Here is a 19,849-nt window from a genome sequence, read left to right as displayed (position 1 = left end):
GAGGACTTGCTGCGGATCCCATGCACACTTCTGATTTCATCCGCAATCTGTGTCAAATAACTGGCATGTCACTTATGTCGTCACGGGGATTTCAAAATCCACAGCCTAAACACGACAGTATAAATGCACATTGAAAGAAAAAATGGACACCAAATTCACGCGGATTTCGCATCAAAATACTGAAGAAAATGGTCCATGATCCGTGCTCAATGACAACTGGCACCTGCCGTGTATGGAGCCAATTCCGCTCCCTACAACCCTGCAAGCCCAGGATGTAAATGTTCACCCTGGGGCATGAAGGGGTTCACAATCCCATTCAACCACTTCTTAGTTATGTAACCTGGGTGGCAATTAATATCGTTATGACTGCTGCAATCACACATGTTGCCAACCAGCTTTCCCAGACCCGTGAGGCTAGTGGTAAATATGTCTAATTATGCAGATATTAGTAAGAGTTAGGCTCTATCAAATAATTCATAGACACAGTAAAAATGGGTGACTAGCCTGTGGCAGATGTAATGAGATTATACTGTTGGTCACTTAAGGACCCTTTTATATGGACCAATCATCATTCAGATTCTTGCTGGATCGCGGGAATCTGAATGACAATCTTCAGTGTAAATGCTGCCAGTGACTATACAAAGAACGATAATTCATTCCCTTATTGTTCGATGTTCAGTTTCTACACACATAAAAACTGGACGATGATTGGCCCATATAATCAGGCAGTCGTCTATCCATGAACAACTGCCCATTTACTGTGAATGGGGGCGGGTGGGCTGGAACGATCTCCATCCTGCTCCACCTCTATTCACTGAGCGATCACTGCTGCTGTGTATAAGTACAGGAGTGATCATCGCTAGGATGACTTCAGGCCCTAACGTACTAAGAAAAGGCTGGTTTCATCACTAGGAAATGGCATCAACATGTGATCAGTGAAGTTTGGACTACTGGGACCCCTCTGATAACAAGAACAGAATCAATGTTTAGGATCATATAAGTCTAAATATGAAGGGAAGCACCAGCAGTGCAGATTTAACGAGGGCTAAATAAAAGGTGGATTTCTTACCGGGTAGAAGTAACGTTTTCCATCGGGGTAAATAACCTCAGCTGCCTCCACACTAAAAAGAGAAAAACACATTAGGAACAGAATGCAAATCAACCGTACAGTAGGTTTAATGGCATGTCCAATCCCCATAAGTATTAGGTTTTCATTGCACTTTAATATAGTCTGTTGTAATAACACAATAGCCCTCTAAAGAATATAGAAATGTAACATCTCTGGAGGGCGACCTAGAGGGGATTTTATAGGACTCACAGTAAGTATCTTAAATAAATACACACACACACTATATATACACACATACATACATATACATATACACACACACACATATATATATATATATACATATATACACACACACACACACACACACACACACACACACACACACACATATATATATATATATATATATACACATATACACACACACATATATATATATATATATACATATATACACACACACACATTATATATATATAAGTATTTCAGTATTGCTATTATTCTCTGTACTCACGTGAACGGCTCGCTGCAGTATTCACTGAACATAGTGACCATCATATCCAGGACTATTTTAGCCTGCAAGAAAATGAAGTTAACAACACAAACAATCCCAAGACGTTTCTATCACAAGGACTGTGGGTTGCATTATCCCCATCACCTTCGTAAGATCTGTGGCTGTACATTCAATAAAGACGTTGCGGGTTTTCAAGCTGATTTTTGTGTGATCTCCTAAAAGTCAAAAGAAAAATGAAGAAAATCTGAAAACAATTACTCGCTGCAGCAAGCGTTCTGTTCTTTGGTCACATGTCTATTTTATCTGTAAAAGCAACCCAATATCTTGGGTAGCGGGAGTACTCCGTTATCCAAAGTGGTCCAAAAACATGTCATCCAGGACTTTTTGACAATTTACGTAATATGCATAGGTGCAGGGGTTAATTTGTGTTTTTGGTCCCCCCCATCTTGACTTTCTGAAGGCTTGTTGGCACTGAAGGTGTCCAACAGCTCATTTCTCTTCCCACAGGAATAACACAAGCCAAATGTGCATGGTAATGTGGGGATCAACTTTAATCTAGCAATTACCGTCTCTCTAAAGCTGGCCATACACACTAGATAGATGTCAGCCACACCTGCCAATTTTGGTGGCTTTGGCAGACGATGTACTGTGTTTGGGAAAGCCCAAGAGTATTTTTGACATCTGTCATTACAAAAAAGGAGCTGGTATTTCAACATGTTCCCGCAAGAGATAAGCCACTGCCAGAAGTGTCTGGCACCAGCTTACCCCTTCTCCCTATAGAAATAAACATGTACGCTTGGCATGTATGGTTGTGGCAGAGTCAGGAGAGATAACATTTAGCCAACAACTACATGTTTAGTGGTCGGCTTATGGTGAGGGGAGCTTGTTCACTTCCAATATATATAAATACATAGTTACTAAATCTATTACCATTGATGATCGGTGGCATAGAAAGCAGCACCCCATTGCTGTCATAGATCACAGGATACACTGGCTTGTCTTCGATTATGTGTAGGAAATGCTTCAGATGGCTGTCAGTCTGAGAATGAAATCATATTAGTGTATGGTAGGACCAATGAGCAATAAGTGGAATTGTTCTTTCAAAAAACTTCTGACATGTCACTGGGACATGTCAAAAGTTGTAAGCACTGAGGGTCCACGAGCTAGACCCCCAATGAAGTAGCTGAAGGAATCATCTGAGTGCTGCCACTGCTACCTAGCTGAAGACAAACCAACAGACTTTCAGTTCAGTCCATCTTCAGCTAGCGAGCAGTGACAGCGCTCAGATAAGTGCTTCAGCTGCTTCCTTCTAGTGATTGGTGGGCGTCTCAGCACCCGGACCCCAGCTTTTCCAGAGAGCAAACTTTTGGCATGTCCCTATGAGATGTCAAAAGTTGTTGAAAAGCACAGTTAACGGGGGATTCCGATTGTGAAGCAAATTTTCAAAAATTCTATACAGCAAAGCAGTTTTCGCCATGTTTATGCGCAGCTGTTTATAGGTATAAATCCTGTTCTTCATTTCTGAGGTTTCCCCACATTGCTATTTTTCAAGATGGCCCCTGCATTCCTGCTGACACGTAGCTTTAAACTACATTTATCCCAATTCCCTGCTCTGTACTTCCTGTGCGTGTCCCCCCTAAGCGCTGCCCTGTTATTGGTCAACAATCCGGTCCTGGGTGCTGAATACAAAAAATAGCCGTCCTTGGTCGTTCCTATTGACAAGCCTGGAATGCCTGTGAGTAAACCCTTCTGGAGTGCCAGGAGAAGGGAATGGTTTTTAGAGCTACAGACACGAAATCCAAAGGAGAACCTCATTGCAAACTTTAATAATATTTGATAAAAACTTTACATAACCGAAATACCTCTTTAAAGGTACCTTTACACAGGGAGACTATTGCCTGAATAATCGTCACGTGTACAAAGCTGCCGACGGGCACAGAGTTTAAAAATAAAAAAAGAACGCTCACCTGTTGGAGCCCCTTGATTTTTCAGCTCCCCTAAAAACCAAGCGACTATCCGCCCATGTACACAGGCAGTCATTCATCTATGAACAACTGCCTGTTTGCAGTGAATGGAGGTGGCAGCCAGAAGAGATCTCCGGCCCGCTCTGCCTCCATTCACTATCACTCCCGTGTAATAGCAGAGTAGCGACAGTCTGTTTACACTTTAAGTGACAAACACGGATACATTCCAAATACTGACAGTCTCCACAAATAGTGTTCTTTTTAATGGATTACGATCTCCAACTTTTATGTACAACTTCACAAGTGTACAACTATATGTATGAATTGATTGCAAGAAAAGCCACTCACCCGGTAGAGCTCCATCACCTCTGGTGCGGTGTATTCTTTGCTTTGGTTTAGTGGTCTGAATTTGATACTGGGGGGAGGCTTTGCGGTGTAAATAAATGGTCCTGTAATGGTGTCTAGATCGTGGGTGCCAATCGCAACAAGTGTTCTTCGCCTAGGAGACAAAGGAGTTGCCAATAAAACAATGTTGTGAGCACTCCGCCCACAGTAATGCAGGCAGCAGACAGACAGACGCTGGTAATCAATGAAATAACGATTGGTGTGAGAGTGTAATAGGTGGCTTTGCTCCCATTGATTTCAATGGGATTGAAGCCCCCTCCGAGGCATCCTGCTCCAATAACTGACAGCAGGGCTGGATGTACAGCCGATTCTTGGCCATCAACTGTTGTTGATCTATCCTGAGGATAGGTTATCAATAGTAATTGCCCAGTAAATAACCCTATAGTCAACGAGAAGCTGAAAGATACAGTCCTAGCCTGAAGGTATTTGACTACATCAGTGTTTCTCAACTCCAGTCCTCAGGGACCCCCAACAGGTCATGTTTTCAGGATCTCCTATAGTAAGAACACCTGTGGCAATGTCTGAGGCGCTGACAATAATTACATCACCTGTGCAATACTGAGGAAATCCTGAAAGCATGACCTGTTGGGGGGTCCTGAGGACTGGAGTTGAGAAACACTGGACTACATGGAATCCTGGTCAAGTGTCGTGGCGTCTTGTATTGTTGCTATGTTTAGAAGATGACTGTTCACATCTCAACCATCCGAATGTAATTCCCCAATTTTGTTTTAGCTGTTTTTCATATCAAAATGTGTAGTTTGTAAATAAACCATGTGTTACATCAGTCTGCCATCAGTTACTATTGCAAAAAAAACTGTATCATAGAAAATATGTTTTTAAGTGCCAATCAGTGTAGCATTACAATTCAGTAGCTTAAGAACAAAACAACACAGTACGCAGAAGAAAACAAAAGCGTCTCATAAGTTTGTGCCACAGAAACCCATAAAACCAGGTCCTCTCCACCCCTTTGGGTTTACATTACTAATGGGGATAATTGGATGTGCTATAAATGTCAGTCATTGTAAAACACCTTTAGACCTCCTTCACACAGGCGACAAAGTCGAGTGATTTTGTCGCAATGCTACAAATCGCATGTATGTGAAGCCCATGCTTTCCTATGAGTTTCTTCACACATGTGATGTTTTGTAGCATGCAACAAACCGACACAAAAACCTCGTGGGTCCGGCGATATGCCCATGACAAGTGAAGATTTGTAGCCCATGTCTCCCTATGGGGCCTTTCTCTCTGTTACATCACATCGCATGAATTTTCGTGCGGTGTGATGCAACTTTGACAGTAGGAAATCCTACTGTCAAAGCTGTAATCTAAGCCCTAGCTGCAGGGAAAAATTAAAAAAAAAGACATACATCACCTTAGAAGCGCTCTCCGCCGCTGCCGCAGATTCTCCTCTTCATCTTCTGGCCAGGGATTGAAAAAACCCGCCTCCTGGAAGCGCTGGCTGTGATTAGCTGACGCTTAGCCAATCACAGCAAGTGCTCATTGAATGGCAGTCATTAAACCAATCCCAGCCATTCATCGAGCACTGGCTGTGATTGGTTAAGCGTCAGCCAATCACAGCCATTGCTTCCAGCAGCTGGGGGTTTTTCAATCCCCGGCCAGAAGATGATCAGTGCCGGGACCCGGGAAGAAGTTGCAGCGGTGCCCCGGACAGCGCGGGAGAGGTGATGTATATTTTTTTTTCTTCAGTTACAGCTTATTTTTGGGGTAGGGCTTATATTTCAAGCCCCCCATCCCCCGAAATTCCTCGCATGTGATCTACAAAATCAAAGTATTGCCACGAGAAGATGCAGCGATATCGCACGATGCGGCGATGCCATGTCGTTCATGTGGAGGACACCTTCAGCTGTAATACAGGAATAATGCAATTCTAATAATATCACAGAATGGTAGAGTTGGAAGCGACCTCCAGCGTCATCGGGTCCAACCCCCTGCTCAATGCAGGATCACTAAATCATCCCAGATATTTGTCCAGCCTTTGTTTGAACACTTCCATTGAAGGAAAACTCACCACCTCCCGTGGTAACATGTTCCACTCACTGATCACCCTCACTGTCTGAAAGTTTTTTCTAATATCGAATCTGTGTCTCCTCCCTTTCAGGGAAGGAGGCAGAGATATATTTTCCTAGAACGCACATAAGACAATGTATGTACCTGCATATATTCTGGTGAAGTTTTTCTTGCAGATCAATGAAATTTTCATATCGCTCCTGGGTGAAAGTTATGTTCCGGAGCACAGCGGCCACTGCGAAGGGGCGAACTGCAGCTGTCTAACACACAGTAACAAATGCATTAGTCTTTGCTAGAACATATACAGAAACTTAGAAAGTATGATCTTTTATTACAATGTATGACTTGGCGTGTTATGGCTCATCTAAAGCTACTTACGGTACCTATAATGTTCAGGGCTTTAACCCCTCTAATAAGCAATCCAAAGCTTTCAATTTCTATAACTCTTGGTATGCTGATATAGTTTGCCTTCAGGAAACCAGATTCTCTTCATCTTCTAAATCTAGATCTCTTAGTGCTTACTTTCCCCTTTTCTACCTTGCCCGTTCTCGCGTAAACAGGAGATGGGTTGCTACGGCCTTTAGGAAAAATCTTCTGTTCACTTGCAGCCAAGAAATAATTGACGTTGCATTCTCCTTCAAGGTTCCCTGTTTGATGCTGACCTCACAATAGTTACTACTTATGCTCCAACTACAGGTTATTACAGCCCCCCCAAAGGATATCCTCCTCATGGCCAGTAACTCTATCATTGTTCCCATATTGGATAGGTCAGCAGGTCACCCTACACCGCCGTCTGACGTTATGTCCACACCAGCTTTCCATGAATGTGGCCTTTGCATCATCTGGAGAAATTTGCATCCAACCACTAAAGATTACACCTTTTATTCTAACCCACACTCGTTCTTTTGTCGCAACGGCCACATATTTACAAATCATCATTTTTTAACTTCTTTCTCGTCTTCATCAATACTTTTTACCCCATGGTTGGACCATAATCTGGTTCTAGTTTCCTGCTCTACGCTTTCTCACCCATCTACATCAACAAACTGGCATCTCCACCACTCTCTATTATCTTCCTCTACTACACTACCAGTCATTAAGAGCCTAATTGTCGACTTTTTTTTAACCCATTTAGGTCCGAGCACCGTAAATGTACGGCACTTGCTCCTAGACTGTAATCCCAGCCGATAGTAAAAATACGGTGGGGAATCAAATCTCCTGCTTCTGCCATTAATCAGAAGCAGGTTGGGTTGTCAGCTGTTAGTCACAGCTGAGAACCCTCAAGGAGAAGGCAGGAGGAGTTTTTAACCCTTTCTGCCTCCTTTCTTTAGTACACAGCGCTCAATGAGCCCTATGTACTAACAAGTGCAAGTGTTTCTTCCACTACAGGAGCCAACAGTCACATGACCGCCGGGATTCCCTGGGACAGATGAGCTGCAGGGTCCTAGAAGACCCTGATTAGCTATGCCAGTGACTAATGTCAATACAAGTGATGTTTTTCCCTGTAACTGGGGCTCAGTGAAAAAGTGGGTAACAAAGAAAAAAAACATGCAACTGTCCCCCAGAGGTCTTATATGATGTCATGGGGGATATAGATAGTAAAAAAAAAAGAATTACATAAATAAGCAAAACAAAATTACAGATTAAAATAAAAATATATACCCGTATATACTCCAGTATTAGCCGACGTGTATAAGCTGAGACACCTAATTGCACCACAAAAAACTGGGAAACTTAGGTGCCTCGAGTATAAGCCTAGGGCGGGAAGTGCATGGCCCATGCACCATTGCCTTCAATAGGGCCGCGGCCGCTGGTATAGTCCTTGATAAACACAAAGAGTTCTTGCAAATATGGCAGCCATGGGTTGACTATGTCTCCTCTTTCCTGGCCCTGGCATGATATTCTTTCATTAGATACTGATTGAAACATAGAGTAGGCTCGCCCACGTTCCCTCCTCCCATATCTATTCTCTTTTCTCCCCTATTTCCTTTCTCTCACTTTACGGTTCTCTCCTCTTCCTGATCTTTCCCCTGTAGAGTAACGGTTACATTACTGTTCATGTTGAGGTCCCCGCTATTGGGCTTGGAATTGTTTATCATTAATAACTTCATTGACCATTTGGTCCTCTGATTATCTCTTCCCATATTAATCAAGATGCAAGCTGTACAAGATGCACTTTACTTCGAGGGACTTTTGTTTGCCTCCATTACAGCTGTACGAGGCAGCCAAGGATGGTCAATGCCAGGCAGGCCTTGGTATGCCTTTTCCATAACTTTCATAGAAAGTCAATGGGGTTACAGAAATAGCGTAGCACATAGTGATCTGCAACTGATCTGCACTGTAGCTTTCAGTTTACGTATGTACAAGTATATCTAGACACATGTGAGCTTTACGGAGTTTACACGCACAAATTATATGAGGAAAACTTTCATCTCACCTCCTCTGTGATGAACAGTCTTTGTAGCTGACTATCAGCAGGTGTAATCCGTTTGTATCTAGGGGCATCAATCCTGTAAAAAGTTAGAAAGGAACTATTAACATATATTTTGGTTGAGCGTCTTTAGTGTTTTTAATTCCTAGCGATGGTTAAATGTAAACTGGCACCAATACAGCACCTTTCCTTAAATACTTGCAGGCCACGGACCAGTCCCTCCAGACACAGAAGATCATAGCGGTTGGCAGGAACATCGATCTTGAAGAGAATGACGTCTGATGCTCCATCCACTTTCCCATCACCTTTTTCTTTGCTGAGGATTTCTCTCTCCGAGGTCTGAAATGGTAAATAATATACTATGTGAAAAGGAATAACTATATTGACCAGTGAGGTCTTCAGATAGACCTCCCCCACAACACTTAAACTCAAAGGAGGAGAGGAAGCTAAGATCTGGAGTCTCCTTGATTACCAAAATTATGGAGAGAGAGATAAGTCAAGAAGGATCAAAATGGTGCAATGGAAAAGTAGAGAAGGTCTCCAAAATGACCAATCAGCATCCACCTCTCCTTTTTCAGAGGCTATTTGGAAAATGGAAGTAGTGGCCTGAATGGTTGCCAAGAGCCACTAGTCCATTTTTCCTCTACACCAGTTTTAATATATCTCCCCCACTAGGGTGGGATAGGCATCCACCATTACTGTTGTTACAGGATTGACAATTATAGCGTACCCGCACTTTCATACGGCTTTTCAGAATAAGCTTCTGTGAGTACATGAGGGGTAATACTATTTCTGGCCATTATGTGACTTGTATCCTGTACTTTTTACCAGTTTTCTCCTTCTAAAGACTGTATGTCTAATATTAGGTTTTCTCTGACAGCATGCCAGGCCCAATGCCCACGGACGGAAATTCCAAGGCGGGATTTCCCGCAGAATTTCCGCCATGCACACTGTCATAGGATTGCATTAGTTTATGAAATCCTATGCCGACAGCCGCGATTTGACTGTGTGAAAACTTGTGCTGTATTTATATTGCTGCATGGCCTATTACTGTGCGGGCCTCGCAGCCTCTGACTTGTCGGCTCCGCACTGCACAAGTGTGGCTGCTCGCCAGCCGGCACATCGCAGAGCGGAGGGAGAAGATGCCGGATGGGTAAGTATGAGGTCCATGTCGGAGCACGGGTCGCATCCCGCTGTGAAATTCTTATAGCGGGATTCCGACTCAGCCGTGAGCATGAGGCCTAAGTTGTTCTCTCCCCTCCTCAGCATAGACTTCAATGAGTAGCATGAGTCATCACAGTCCTTCACTCCCTGTGTTTGTCTTGTTAAAGGGGTTGTCCCACGCCGAAACGGGTTTTTTTTTTTTTCCAATAGCCCCCCCGTTCGGTGCGAGACAAACCCGATGCAGGGATAAAAAAAAAAAAAACGGGTAGTACTTACCCGAATCCCCGCGCTCCGGTGACTTCTTACTTACCTTGTGAAGATGGCCGCCGGGATCTTCACCCTCGGTGGACCGCAGGTCTTCTGTGCGGTCCATTGCCGATTCCAGCCTCCTGATTGGCTGGAATCGGCACACGTGACGGGGCGGAGCTACGAGGAGCCGCTCTCTGGCACGAGCGGCCCCATTCAGAAGGGAGAAGACCGGACTGCGCAAGCGCGTCTAATCGGGCGATTAGACGCTGAAGATTAGACGGCACCATGGCGACGGGGACGCCAGCAACGGAACAGGTAAGTGTATAACTTCTGTATGGCTCATAATTAATGCACAATGTACATTACAAAGTGCATTAATATGGCCATACAGAAGTGTATACCCCCACTTTGTTTCGCGGGACAACCCCTTTAACTCTGTTACTAGAGATGGACTTCACATGACAATAGTCAGTGGACAGCAATCAGAATGAATGCAGACCCTTAATGGTCAGCACTTTGGAAGAAGTTTTCAGCACAGAAGCATAATTTTAGGTAAAGTGACGTGCACTTTGGCTCGTTATCACATTGGCTATCGTAGAAGCACGAGTTGTCTGAAAGGTGCAGAGACCATGTAGGTAAGCTTCTGTTACTTACAATCTCATCCAATTCCAGTCCAAATTGAAAGCAAAGTTCATCAAACTCTTCGTCAGCTAGAAAGAGAAGAGAGATAATGTAAGTAATACACACAAATATCTTATATGTAAAATGCTAAATCTGTTTGTGTCGTATACAAATCCACAATTCTGGTCCGATTTGAGTGAAATTTTGCATGAGCGTTCTTCAGCACCAGGTGACAAATAATGGCGTAATTAAAAATTCAAAAACTGACTGGCTTTCCCTGTAATTTTTGTTGCCAATAGCAACCAATCACAGCTCAGCTTTCATTTCTTATACAGTTGAGATAAAATAAAAGCTGCGCTGTGATTGGTTGTTATGGGCTCATTGTTGGGGCCTACTTTGTATATTCCAGGACTGCTAGTCATAAAATCACCATGCAACGCACGAGTATATCACCTAGTATTATTTATCTACTGTGGGGAGATATTAGTATTATTTATAGTGGCAGTGTTTCTGGTGGCGCAATGCACTACTTACTAATATATAGTGAAAGCGACTGTTTCAACACTGGACAACGGTTGGCGATTAGATGAAGGCTGGACTGGTGTAGGTGGCATCAGCACTTGAGATGACATGATATCACGTTCAGGAGATGTGAAGATAGTGGTGAAGGACTATGCATCAATGTTGTTGGACAATATGCACTGCCAGCTATGTATGTGGACATTTGTGAGGTGTCATTTATTGGAGTCTCCACACAGGTGTCCAGCTACAAACTGCTAGACTGAGTACTGCTGTATCCATAGCAACTGAGGCCGCAGGGGTTTATGGGGGATGTAGTCTGCCCATAAACCCTCATTCCGTGCACAAGGAGGATAAAGGACCTGTGACATCATCACAGGTCCTGTTGGGCTCTGCATGTAACTCACACACGGACTGACGGATAAGTGGTCGTCAGTACTTTGACAATTGTCCTGTGTAAAAGGAACCTTAAAGGGGTTTCCTGAGTTATGTAAAGGGCATCCCAATGGGTCCCCCGTGGCGTAAAATAAACCTGCAGATACTCACCTCTCCCATCTCATTCACGCTGGTGGTTTCGGGTCTTCCTTCTGACATCATCTTTACAGGCTTCAATGTTATTTTGCACCACAGGGACCCGTTGAGATGCCCTTTACATAACTCAGCCAACCCATTTACCACTTGCCCCACAAGCCAGTTTAGGCCTATGTGACTAAGCCTAATTTTTCATATCTGACATTTCACTTTATGTGGTAATAACTGTGGAATGCTCTTGCTAAGGCCTCATGCACACGGGCGGATTTGTGCTGCGGAATCCGGAGCGGGCGTTCTGCCCGTTTCCTCAGCAATAACCCTGCAGAGCATGTTATGGAAAAATGATTTGTCATGCACACTAGCGGAAACCAGTTGTGGTTTCCGCTTGCGGTTGAAACATCACAGCATCCTCCATTTTACTGTGGTTTCTGCATGGATGTGCTTCCATTGAAGTCAATGGAAGCCGAACGGGCCGCAGGAAGAGCAGGAGATTTAAAAAAAAAAAAAACTGTACTGCGCATGTGCGCCGGCACTTCCGCTCACATCTGCAGTACAGAAGAAAGAAGACACGGACGGGTAAGCAGGACCGCCAGCCGCAGGCACGGGCGGATTCCGTTCAGGCTTCCCCATGCAGAATCCGTGTGTGCCCGTGGACAGGAGGCCTTAGTCACTTGACTCTGAGAATGGTTTTTCGTGACACATTTTACTTTATATCCTTAGTAAATTTAGGTTTGCAGGTTTTGTATTTTTTTTATTTTTAATCCAAAATTGAGAGAAAATTGGGGGGAAAAAATAGCATTTTTCAAAACCCGACCATTTCTGCTTGTAATACAGATAGTCATACCATACAAAACAGTTAACAAATAGAAGTTACCATATGTCCGCGTTATGGCGGCATTATTTTTTAACTTTATTTTTCATTCTTTCTGGATGTTACAAGGCTTATAAATTTGAAAGAATATTTCCAAACTCCAGCTTTTTCACAGCCATCACATGCCTGGAGACCATGCCAACTGCTCCCCAGGGTAAAGGTGCTTTCACACATAGCGAGAAATCCTTAGCCTGAGTGAACGAGCCACAGTTTGCTTGTTCTTATTTAGTTTCCAACAAGTGAACTACGAACGAGAATAGTTCGCTTTTCATTCGTTTTCTGCAGGCATAAAAGCCATCGTTGACTCATTCACTTATCGTTCGGCTTATCCGGCGCTCGTTCAGTCATTGTATCCGCTTATACAGGGACTGACCAATTCTTGTTTGAATGACCCAATGATGCATTTGCCTGTCTAAACAGGCTGCACGAGTGCCAATCAGTCAGCCGTGCCAATCAGTCAGCCATGGCGTAAAGAACGTAACTTTCTGGGACAAATTATCTTAAGTAATCAAAAAGCTATTGTTTTCTTATCCTAATACAACCAAAGTCATTGAGAAGCTAAGGCGCTGAACTTTTTCTTAAAGGGAACTTGTCGCCTTCCTACACAAAAGTACATTATGGTGGCGTTAAGCGGGGGATGTATTACTTATACGCGCTCACTACCTGGTTCCCGCAGTATCCTCCTTTAAAGATCACATGGCACATGGAGATCTGAAAACTTTTTTAAAACTTTTTTTTTGTAAACCTTGCCCCTTGTTGGGCAGTTTAGCCCGGCGTGTTACTGTCAGGATTGTTCACACGAATGATAGAATGGATGACCGATCTTCCATATTGCCGACGGGCAGCGCTTTATGTGTATGGGCAGCTCTGGGCTCCGGTTACGGGTCTAAAAGGGGTTTTCCAGTTACGGGTGTTTAATAGGGACCCCTGTAATGAAATAATAAACTGAGCTGTTCCAAAATGCATCTCCACTGTGGCCCTGGCATTTGTGGTAACATCTGGACTCAGAGGAAGTCAATGACCGCGGCAGCGTCACGTTCCCGAACTCCTGGCATCATGGTGTTCCAGATATGATGCCAGGAGAACTGTCGTGGCAGTTCTTCCTGTGACGTCAACTGTCACAACAAGCACTAGGACCACAGAAAGGCTGGAGTGCTGGATCGTGGCGGCCGGGCGGAGAAAGGCCGCATACACACTAATGCATTTGTGCGGGAAAACTTGCATACTCAATATGCAGAAAATAGAAGCCATTGATTCCAATGGGTTCGGTCACATGCACATATGTGGCGTGCGCAATTCAGTCACGGAAAAAAAATACGCATCATGCTCTATTTCCCTGCGCATCCGCAGGGTCAGTTCACACGAGCGTACACGTAAAACGCTGCACGAACAACGCAGCGTTCTACCACTGTGTGAGGCAGCGATCATGTACTGCGCATAGCAGGGTATCTCACGCACACCGGCATGCACAGGCTTCCTTGTTTCCTTCAATTTCCCACTCTGTCGCCTAGCAACGCTGCATATAAACACCGGACACACACAATGTTATTACATATGTACAGCACTTATTACACACCCATAGAGAACGGGGCTCTATTGCGTCTTTAGCTACTTCCAGAGATGGTGGATGGGATTCAGCGCAGCGGTCAGCCGCCATCTGTAGTCATTCATCAGCTCTTCACAACTAATCGCTTCATATAACTGTGACATCAGTTCTGAAATATTCTATAATAACGTATCTTTCGGGGAACATATGAGAAATCCCATTCATCTTACTGCTGGAGCCAGTCAGTAAGTGGAACCAACCTACTGACGGTCTCCCACTGTAACACGTGCCCTCCCCCATGCAGTACATACTGTATGTCCGGCCCAGGGCCTGGTACAGCAGGTCTCTCTTCACACTGACAGTCGGCATGGCTCAGTGCAGCGCCGGCATAGGAAGCAGCAGAGCCAGCAGTGTACACTTTCCCCGCACTAGCCTGTCCGCGGCGCCTGAAGGAATATAAACGCGACTACAGCTTCCAGTATCCAGTGTAACATTCTGCGGACTATGGAAGCTGTATATCATGCTGTAACTGTTCGCTATAAAATATACATTCCTATCATACGTCTTTTTTATTTGTAATCTGGCAGCAGGCATTGATGTGGTCACCCCGCACACGCTTTACTGACTGTTGCATCACTTCACGTCCATGAAGTCCCGCCCTATCCTCTTACCCAATCAAAATGGGTAGCTCTACGTTCGACCAATCACTGAATGAAGTGATAGGGAGACTCGGAACGCAAATTGGGGTCCTAATAAGTACAAGAGTGCTGCTTAAATCGGAAGTTGTAAAGCAGCTGGAAGGAAGAGTTGTGTGACTCGTGTACAGAGCCGGCTGGCCTGATTGGTTGTTTGGGTTGGCTAATTCAACTTGATTGGTTGTTATGGCAGAGGTGTAGCAGAAATTGATAATATGCAGCCGGCTGTAGAGCGGACGGCATATTAACATTTCCTCCGCACTTCTGCAACAATGACCAATCAGGTTGCTGGCATTGTGAGAGGCTGCGCGGCTGGGTCACGTGGCAGCTCAGTTACACGATTCTGTGACTGTATGTGTCCGCCTGCTTATCCGTAGGCTCAACACGTTAACCCTTTAGGGTGTGACTCCTTTTTTTTTCTTCTTCATTTTTGTGTTCTTTTCACATAAAAAAATTGCATTTTTTATTTTTGTGTCTGTAGCTGTCTGAAGGAGTGTTTTTGGTGGGATGAGTTGTATTTTTACTGGCACTTCTTAAAGGGGTTTTATGGGACTACTAATGATGACCTATTCTTGGGATAGATCATGAGTAGTTGATTGGTGGGGTCTGCTGTTTGGATTCTATCCAATCAGCTGATTATAGAGGTGGCGGCGCTCAGGTTAGCGCTGCAGCTTCTTCTTACACTTGTGATGTAATGTACATCGGTCACATAGTTTGAGAACAGCTCAGTCTGATGGAGATGAATGCGACTGAGCTGTATTACCAGGCACAGCCACTATATAATGTACGGCACTGTGCCTGGTATGGACTACAATGACAGTGGAACTTCAACTGGCTGACCAGTGGATCAATTATCATGATTTATCCTGAGGATGGGTCATCAGTAGTGATGAAGAACCCCTTTAATGTACCATATAATGTACTGAAAAACTTAAAGCAACCCTCCGGGCCTGTAAAACCAAGATGGCCGCACACATCCCCTGACTCCCTGATGCACGTTGTGCCTTAGTGTGCATGAATAGTCTAAGGCTGAGTTCACACGGACGTATTTGCGTCCACAAAGCGCAGAGAATATAACCCATTGATGTCAATTAATTTTGCTCACGTTTCTGTATTTTGGCCTGCACATTTCGATCAAGCAAAAAAAGAGCGTTTTCTAGCTTTCTGCGTATTTGAGCATCAAAGATCCTCATAGAAATCAATGGGGCGTGCGATACGCAAGGAGATGCATGAAACACTGTGGAATTCACAACTAGAAGAACACACCCAGAACTCATTGCATGAATTAGCCATTTCAGTCGGTGTATTTGTGTCACTAGTGAAAAAAAATGCCCTGTGGGCAGAAAAAGCAAAATACGTGCGCAGAAAAGTCTCGTTCATAGCGCAAAAATGTAGCGCTGAGGCATGCAAAATTGTGTATACACTCATGTGAAGCCAGACTAAGGCACTACATGCCGATCTGACAGGTCAGTTATGTTCACATGGGCAGCACTGGTTCATCAAAACAGGTGTAGTGTGATCAACCAATGATGCATGCTGCCTGCAGGGGGCATCAGGTAGTCAGAGAAGCCGTTCAGCCATCTTTGTTTACACCAGAGGGTTTCTTTAAAAATTGGAGTCGAGTGAAAAAAATGCAGCACAAAGTGCAGCAAAGATGATGCAGCAATCCCAAATATGTTTGTTCTTTTTGTTTTGTTTTTAATTCTAAATATGGCAAGTAGGTTTTTTAAAACTTTATTTTTTTTGTAGAAATTAAAAAAAACTTTATTTCACCTAGAGCGTATTCACATAGATGATTTTCCTGTGCGAACTCCATCCGATTCCGAGATGGACAGAACTCGTATGGAAAAGAACCCGTTCACTTGAGTGGGTTCATTCACACAAGCAATGTTTTTAGTCCGTCTAAGGACTCATGCCCACGTCCGTATGCGTAAAATGGCAGAAACCACGTATGGCATTGCACATGCCTGCGAAACACATGCACACGGACATGCGCAGTGTGATTTTTTTTTATTTTTTATTCCCCACTCTGAACAGAGCAGGGATGTGTATGTAAACACCCGTATGCAATGTATTGCGTTTGGAAAGTGTTGCATACGCAGCCCATACAAATGTACAGTGCTTTCACTGCGTGATATGCAGAGAAATAGAGCATTCTGGGATCTATTTCTCTTGCATATCGATACGCAGTATCTACACGCTGGTGTGCATGGATCAATGAAGGTCAATTCATTGACTTGCACGGACATGTGATACCTGATGAAAACACGGTCGTGGACATGAGCTCTAAGGGGATTTGAACTTGTGATCGTTTGATCACCTATATAGTATTCTGCAATATTTCAGTATTGCAGCCTATTATAGTTCTGCAGGCATTCTAAAGACGTACCAAATACAGGATAATCCTGAGCCCATCAGAAGGCTCCAGACTGTGATGACACGGAAACGGAAATCTCCGACACTCCGCAATCTCGTTGGAAGGTGGAGCGTTTGGGACATTTAAATGTTACTGTAAAAACTGCCAGTGGCATCTAGATGGTTAACAGCTGTGATCTGAATTGTCTGTCATCATGGCCGCTGTGTGCGGGCGCCAGCTGTCAGAGATACCATTTCATAATCCAATGGTGTGCACACTTGTGGTAATGGTGTCGCAACACTTGAAGTCTCTTCTCCATCCAGTTTACCAGAACGGGCAACCACTGGGGAAGTCTGGCTATCGGCTTGTGTGGAGGGCAGATGTCCGGTCTTACAACTTTTCATACATGATGGACTCCGACTGCAAAGTCACATCAGTCCAATGGAAGAAAGAAAGATATACACAAAGCATTTCTTGTTAGATTCTCACAGCTTTACTACCGTTCACAGGACTCCAGGAGCCGCAGGTACAGTTGGGAATCTTCCGTTCAGGCCACTCCCACACTGGCGTCTTATTACAGCGTTTGCCACTCGCTGATTAAACACTGTACTAAGCCGCCAATGGGGCTTCACAGACGAGCGCTAAAGCGCAGTGTTTCTAACGCCATCTGTTCTAATTCTGGGCGTTTCAGCATTTTAAACGCGGTGCGTCGCCCATTGGATTGGATGGGGAGCATTTTCAATGCTGTCAAAAACGCAGTAGAATGCTGTGTAGAGCGTTTTACCTGGTTTCTGAACGCAGCGTTCTGTGGCACCTGGTGACATCATCAGCTTGCTTTGTTACTGCGCTAAAAGCGCACGGATGCTCTATTTTTGACAGATTGTTGCTGAGTAATGCTAGAAAAAAGACCGTCTCCAATTTGTTTTGCCCACGAGAAAACCTATATTAGGCAACAAATGAACAGTCAGTTCTTGAAGCCGACACATTGGAAGTAGAAGAAATGGACAAGTGTAAGATCCGAGCAACTGAGAGGAACCAGATGGTGCTGGCTATATGACACAGCATCTCCAAAATGGCAGGTCTTAGTCCGTCAGCAAACCGGCAAGGTCACAAGTGTCCAAGGTCCTATTGATGCATGTGCGGAGTGAAGGCTAGCCCATCTGGTCCAAACCCACAGAGGAGTTCATACAGCATAAATTGCTGAAAAATGTTGACATCCTCAGAGGTTTTGTGGGGTCCATGCCTTGACAGGTCAGATCTGTTGTTGTGGCATGAGGGGGACCTACACAGTATTAGGCAAGTGGTTTAATATAATAATAATCTTTAGGGCGCCCACCCACTAGCGTTTTTTTTCCCTGCGAAATTCGCAGCATTTTTTTCTCTGCAGGGGTCTATGGGATTTGTAATGTTAAAATCGCGATCGCGCAAAATCGCGATTTCGCGGTAAATTGCGATTTTGCGCGATCGCGATTTTAACATTACAAGTCCCATAGACCCCTGCAGAGAAAAAAGTGCTGCGAATTTCGCAGGGAAAAAAAAACGCTAGTGGGTAGGCACCCTTATATAGTATTAAACCCATAGACCAGGTGAACAATAGGAGTGAGGGCTCGGCTTGCAAGAGCTTACAGAGTATGAGCGAATAGGGAAGACGCAAGGGGTACAAGAGTTGGTTCTGTACAATTCAGAAACAAAAAAAAGTATAAGGTACTATAGGGTGCAGCACGTATCTGTGTATATACAAATGAGAAGTGCAAGAGGGTGTGTGGGAGATACAGCAGGAAGAAGGGGGTCAAGTTTCCAAGAGAGAGTCTTTAAGCAGGGTAAAATGGAGAGAAGTTAGATTAGAGAATATGGTAGGCCTCTCTAAAAGATGCATTTAGAGCACTCTTCAAGCTGTGGGTTTTGGAAATTAACCTGATTAGTGTAGCACATTCCAGAGAACTGGTGCAGCTCTGGAAAAATCTTGGAGACCAAAGTCTTCTCTCTCCTCCTCTGTCTGCTCTCTCTTTCTTCTCTCTTGTTTTTCCTTATCATTTTCTGTCTTTTTCCATCTTGCCCTCCATGGTTAGTGCTTAAAGGGAATGTGTCATTAGAAAAATTACATGTTATATAAATCAGTTTTGCATTGACTACAATGTAAAAAGGAAAACAAAGCAAACGGGAAGCCTTCCATTCCATCAGGTTTCCATTTTGTTGAATAGAAAAATAATTCTGCATATTGCACTACTATTCCGTAAAAAAAGAACAGAAACCTGGCGGAATGGAAGCAAACTGAAACCCCATTGAATTAATGGGGGGGGGGGGGGGGTAAAAACATCCGTTTAGTTTTTTTTTTCAGTTTGATTTCAGTTTCTCTGCTCCAAAAACGGAGCAGAGAGACGGAAACCATGAACTGAACAATGCTGGTGAGAAAGCCGCCTAACAGTGTTGTCTCTGACGTCTGCCCTGAGTACACACAGCATCGCACGGACACCTCCTTATAAATCACCATGCCACCTCTTTATCTGTTGCAACAAGTGGAACCTCAAATGACGCGGCCTCTTCATAAATGAGGAAGTGGCGTGTCTCTTAGGCAACACTGTAATCAGACTTCTTTCCTTCTGTCTGGTAGAAAATAGTATGTGATTGCATGCTTATCGTGCTGCTGTCATTGTAAGCTCATCTCATTTTACTTCTACATTACAGCGCCATTTCACAGCAGCGCTTATGCTTTCTGTCTAGCTGTTTCGCATAGAAATGTATTAAAACCTTCAGTTTGTCCGTTTCTCAATTTTCGATCTCTATTCCGTTTTTTACAGTGGAACCAAAGTGCAGACTGCGGCGCTTCTGTTTCCAGTTAATAAAAAACAAAAAGTGATTTATTTTTTTTTTTACATTATTGTC

General features: G+C 44.0%; 1 protein-coding gene across 1 annotated transcript in view; it reads right to left on the bottom strand.

Annotated features, from left to right (window-relative positions):
* Positions 1-14,339, bottom strand: part of FARSB (phenylalanyl-tRNA synthetase subunit beta) — a 63,219-nt gene extending 48,880 nt beyond the window's left edge. The window contains exons 1-10 of the mRNA XM_066598872.1: positions 14,227-14,339; positions 10,482-10,537; positions 8,599-8,753; positions 8,421-8,493; positions 6,128-6,243; positions 3,899-4,049; positions 2,517-2,625; positions 1,731-1,801; positions 1,587-1,648; positions 1,070-1,121 (exon numbers count right to left, since the gene is read on the bottom strand). Coding sequence (XP_066454969.1) covers positions 1,070-1,121; positions 1,587-1,648; positions 1,731-1,801; positions 2,517-2,625; positions 3,899-4,049; positions 6,128-6,243; positions 8,421-8,493; positions 8,599-8,753; positions 10,482-10,537; positions 14,227-14,284 — 903 coding nt within the window. The 5' untranslated portion in view covers positions 14,285-14,339. The remainder of the gene's footprint in view (positions 1-1,069; positions 1,122-1,586; positions 1,649-1,730; positions 1,802-2,516; positions 2,626-3,898; positions 4,050-6,127; positions 6,244-8,420; positions 8,494-8,598; positions 8,754-10,481; positions 10,538-14,226) is intronic.
* Between the last annotated feature and the right edge of the window lie 5,510 nt (positions 14,340-19,849).

This window comes from Eleutherodactylus coqui, chromosome 1, assembly GCF_035609145.1.
Source record: "Eleutherodactylus coqui strain aEleCoq1 chromosome 1, aEleCoq1.hap1, whole genome shotgun sequence".
Lineage (NCBI taxonomy): Eukaryota > Metazoa > Chordata > Amphibia > Anura > Eleutherodactylidae > Eleutherodactylus > Eleutherodactylus coqui.
The sequence above is the reverse complement of the archived record's forward strand: the minus strand, read 5'-3'. Positions and strand labels throughout refer to the sequence as shown.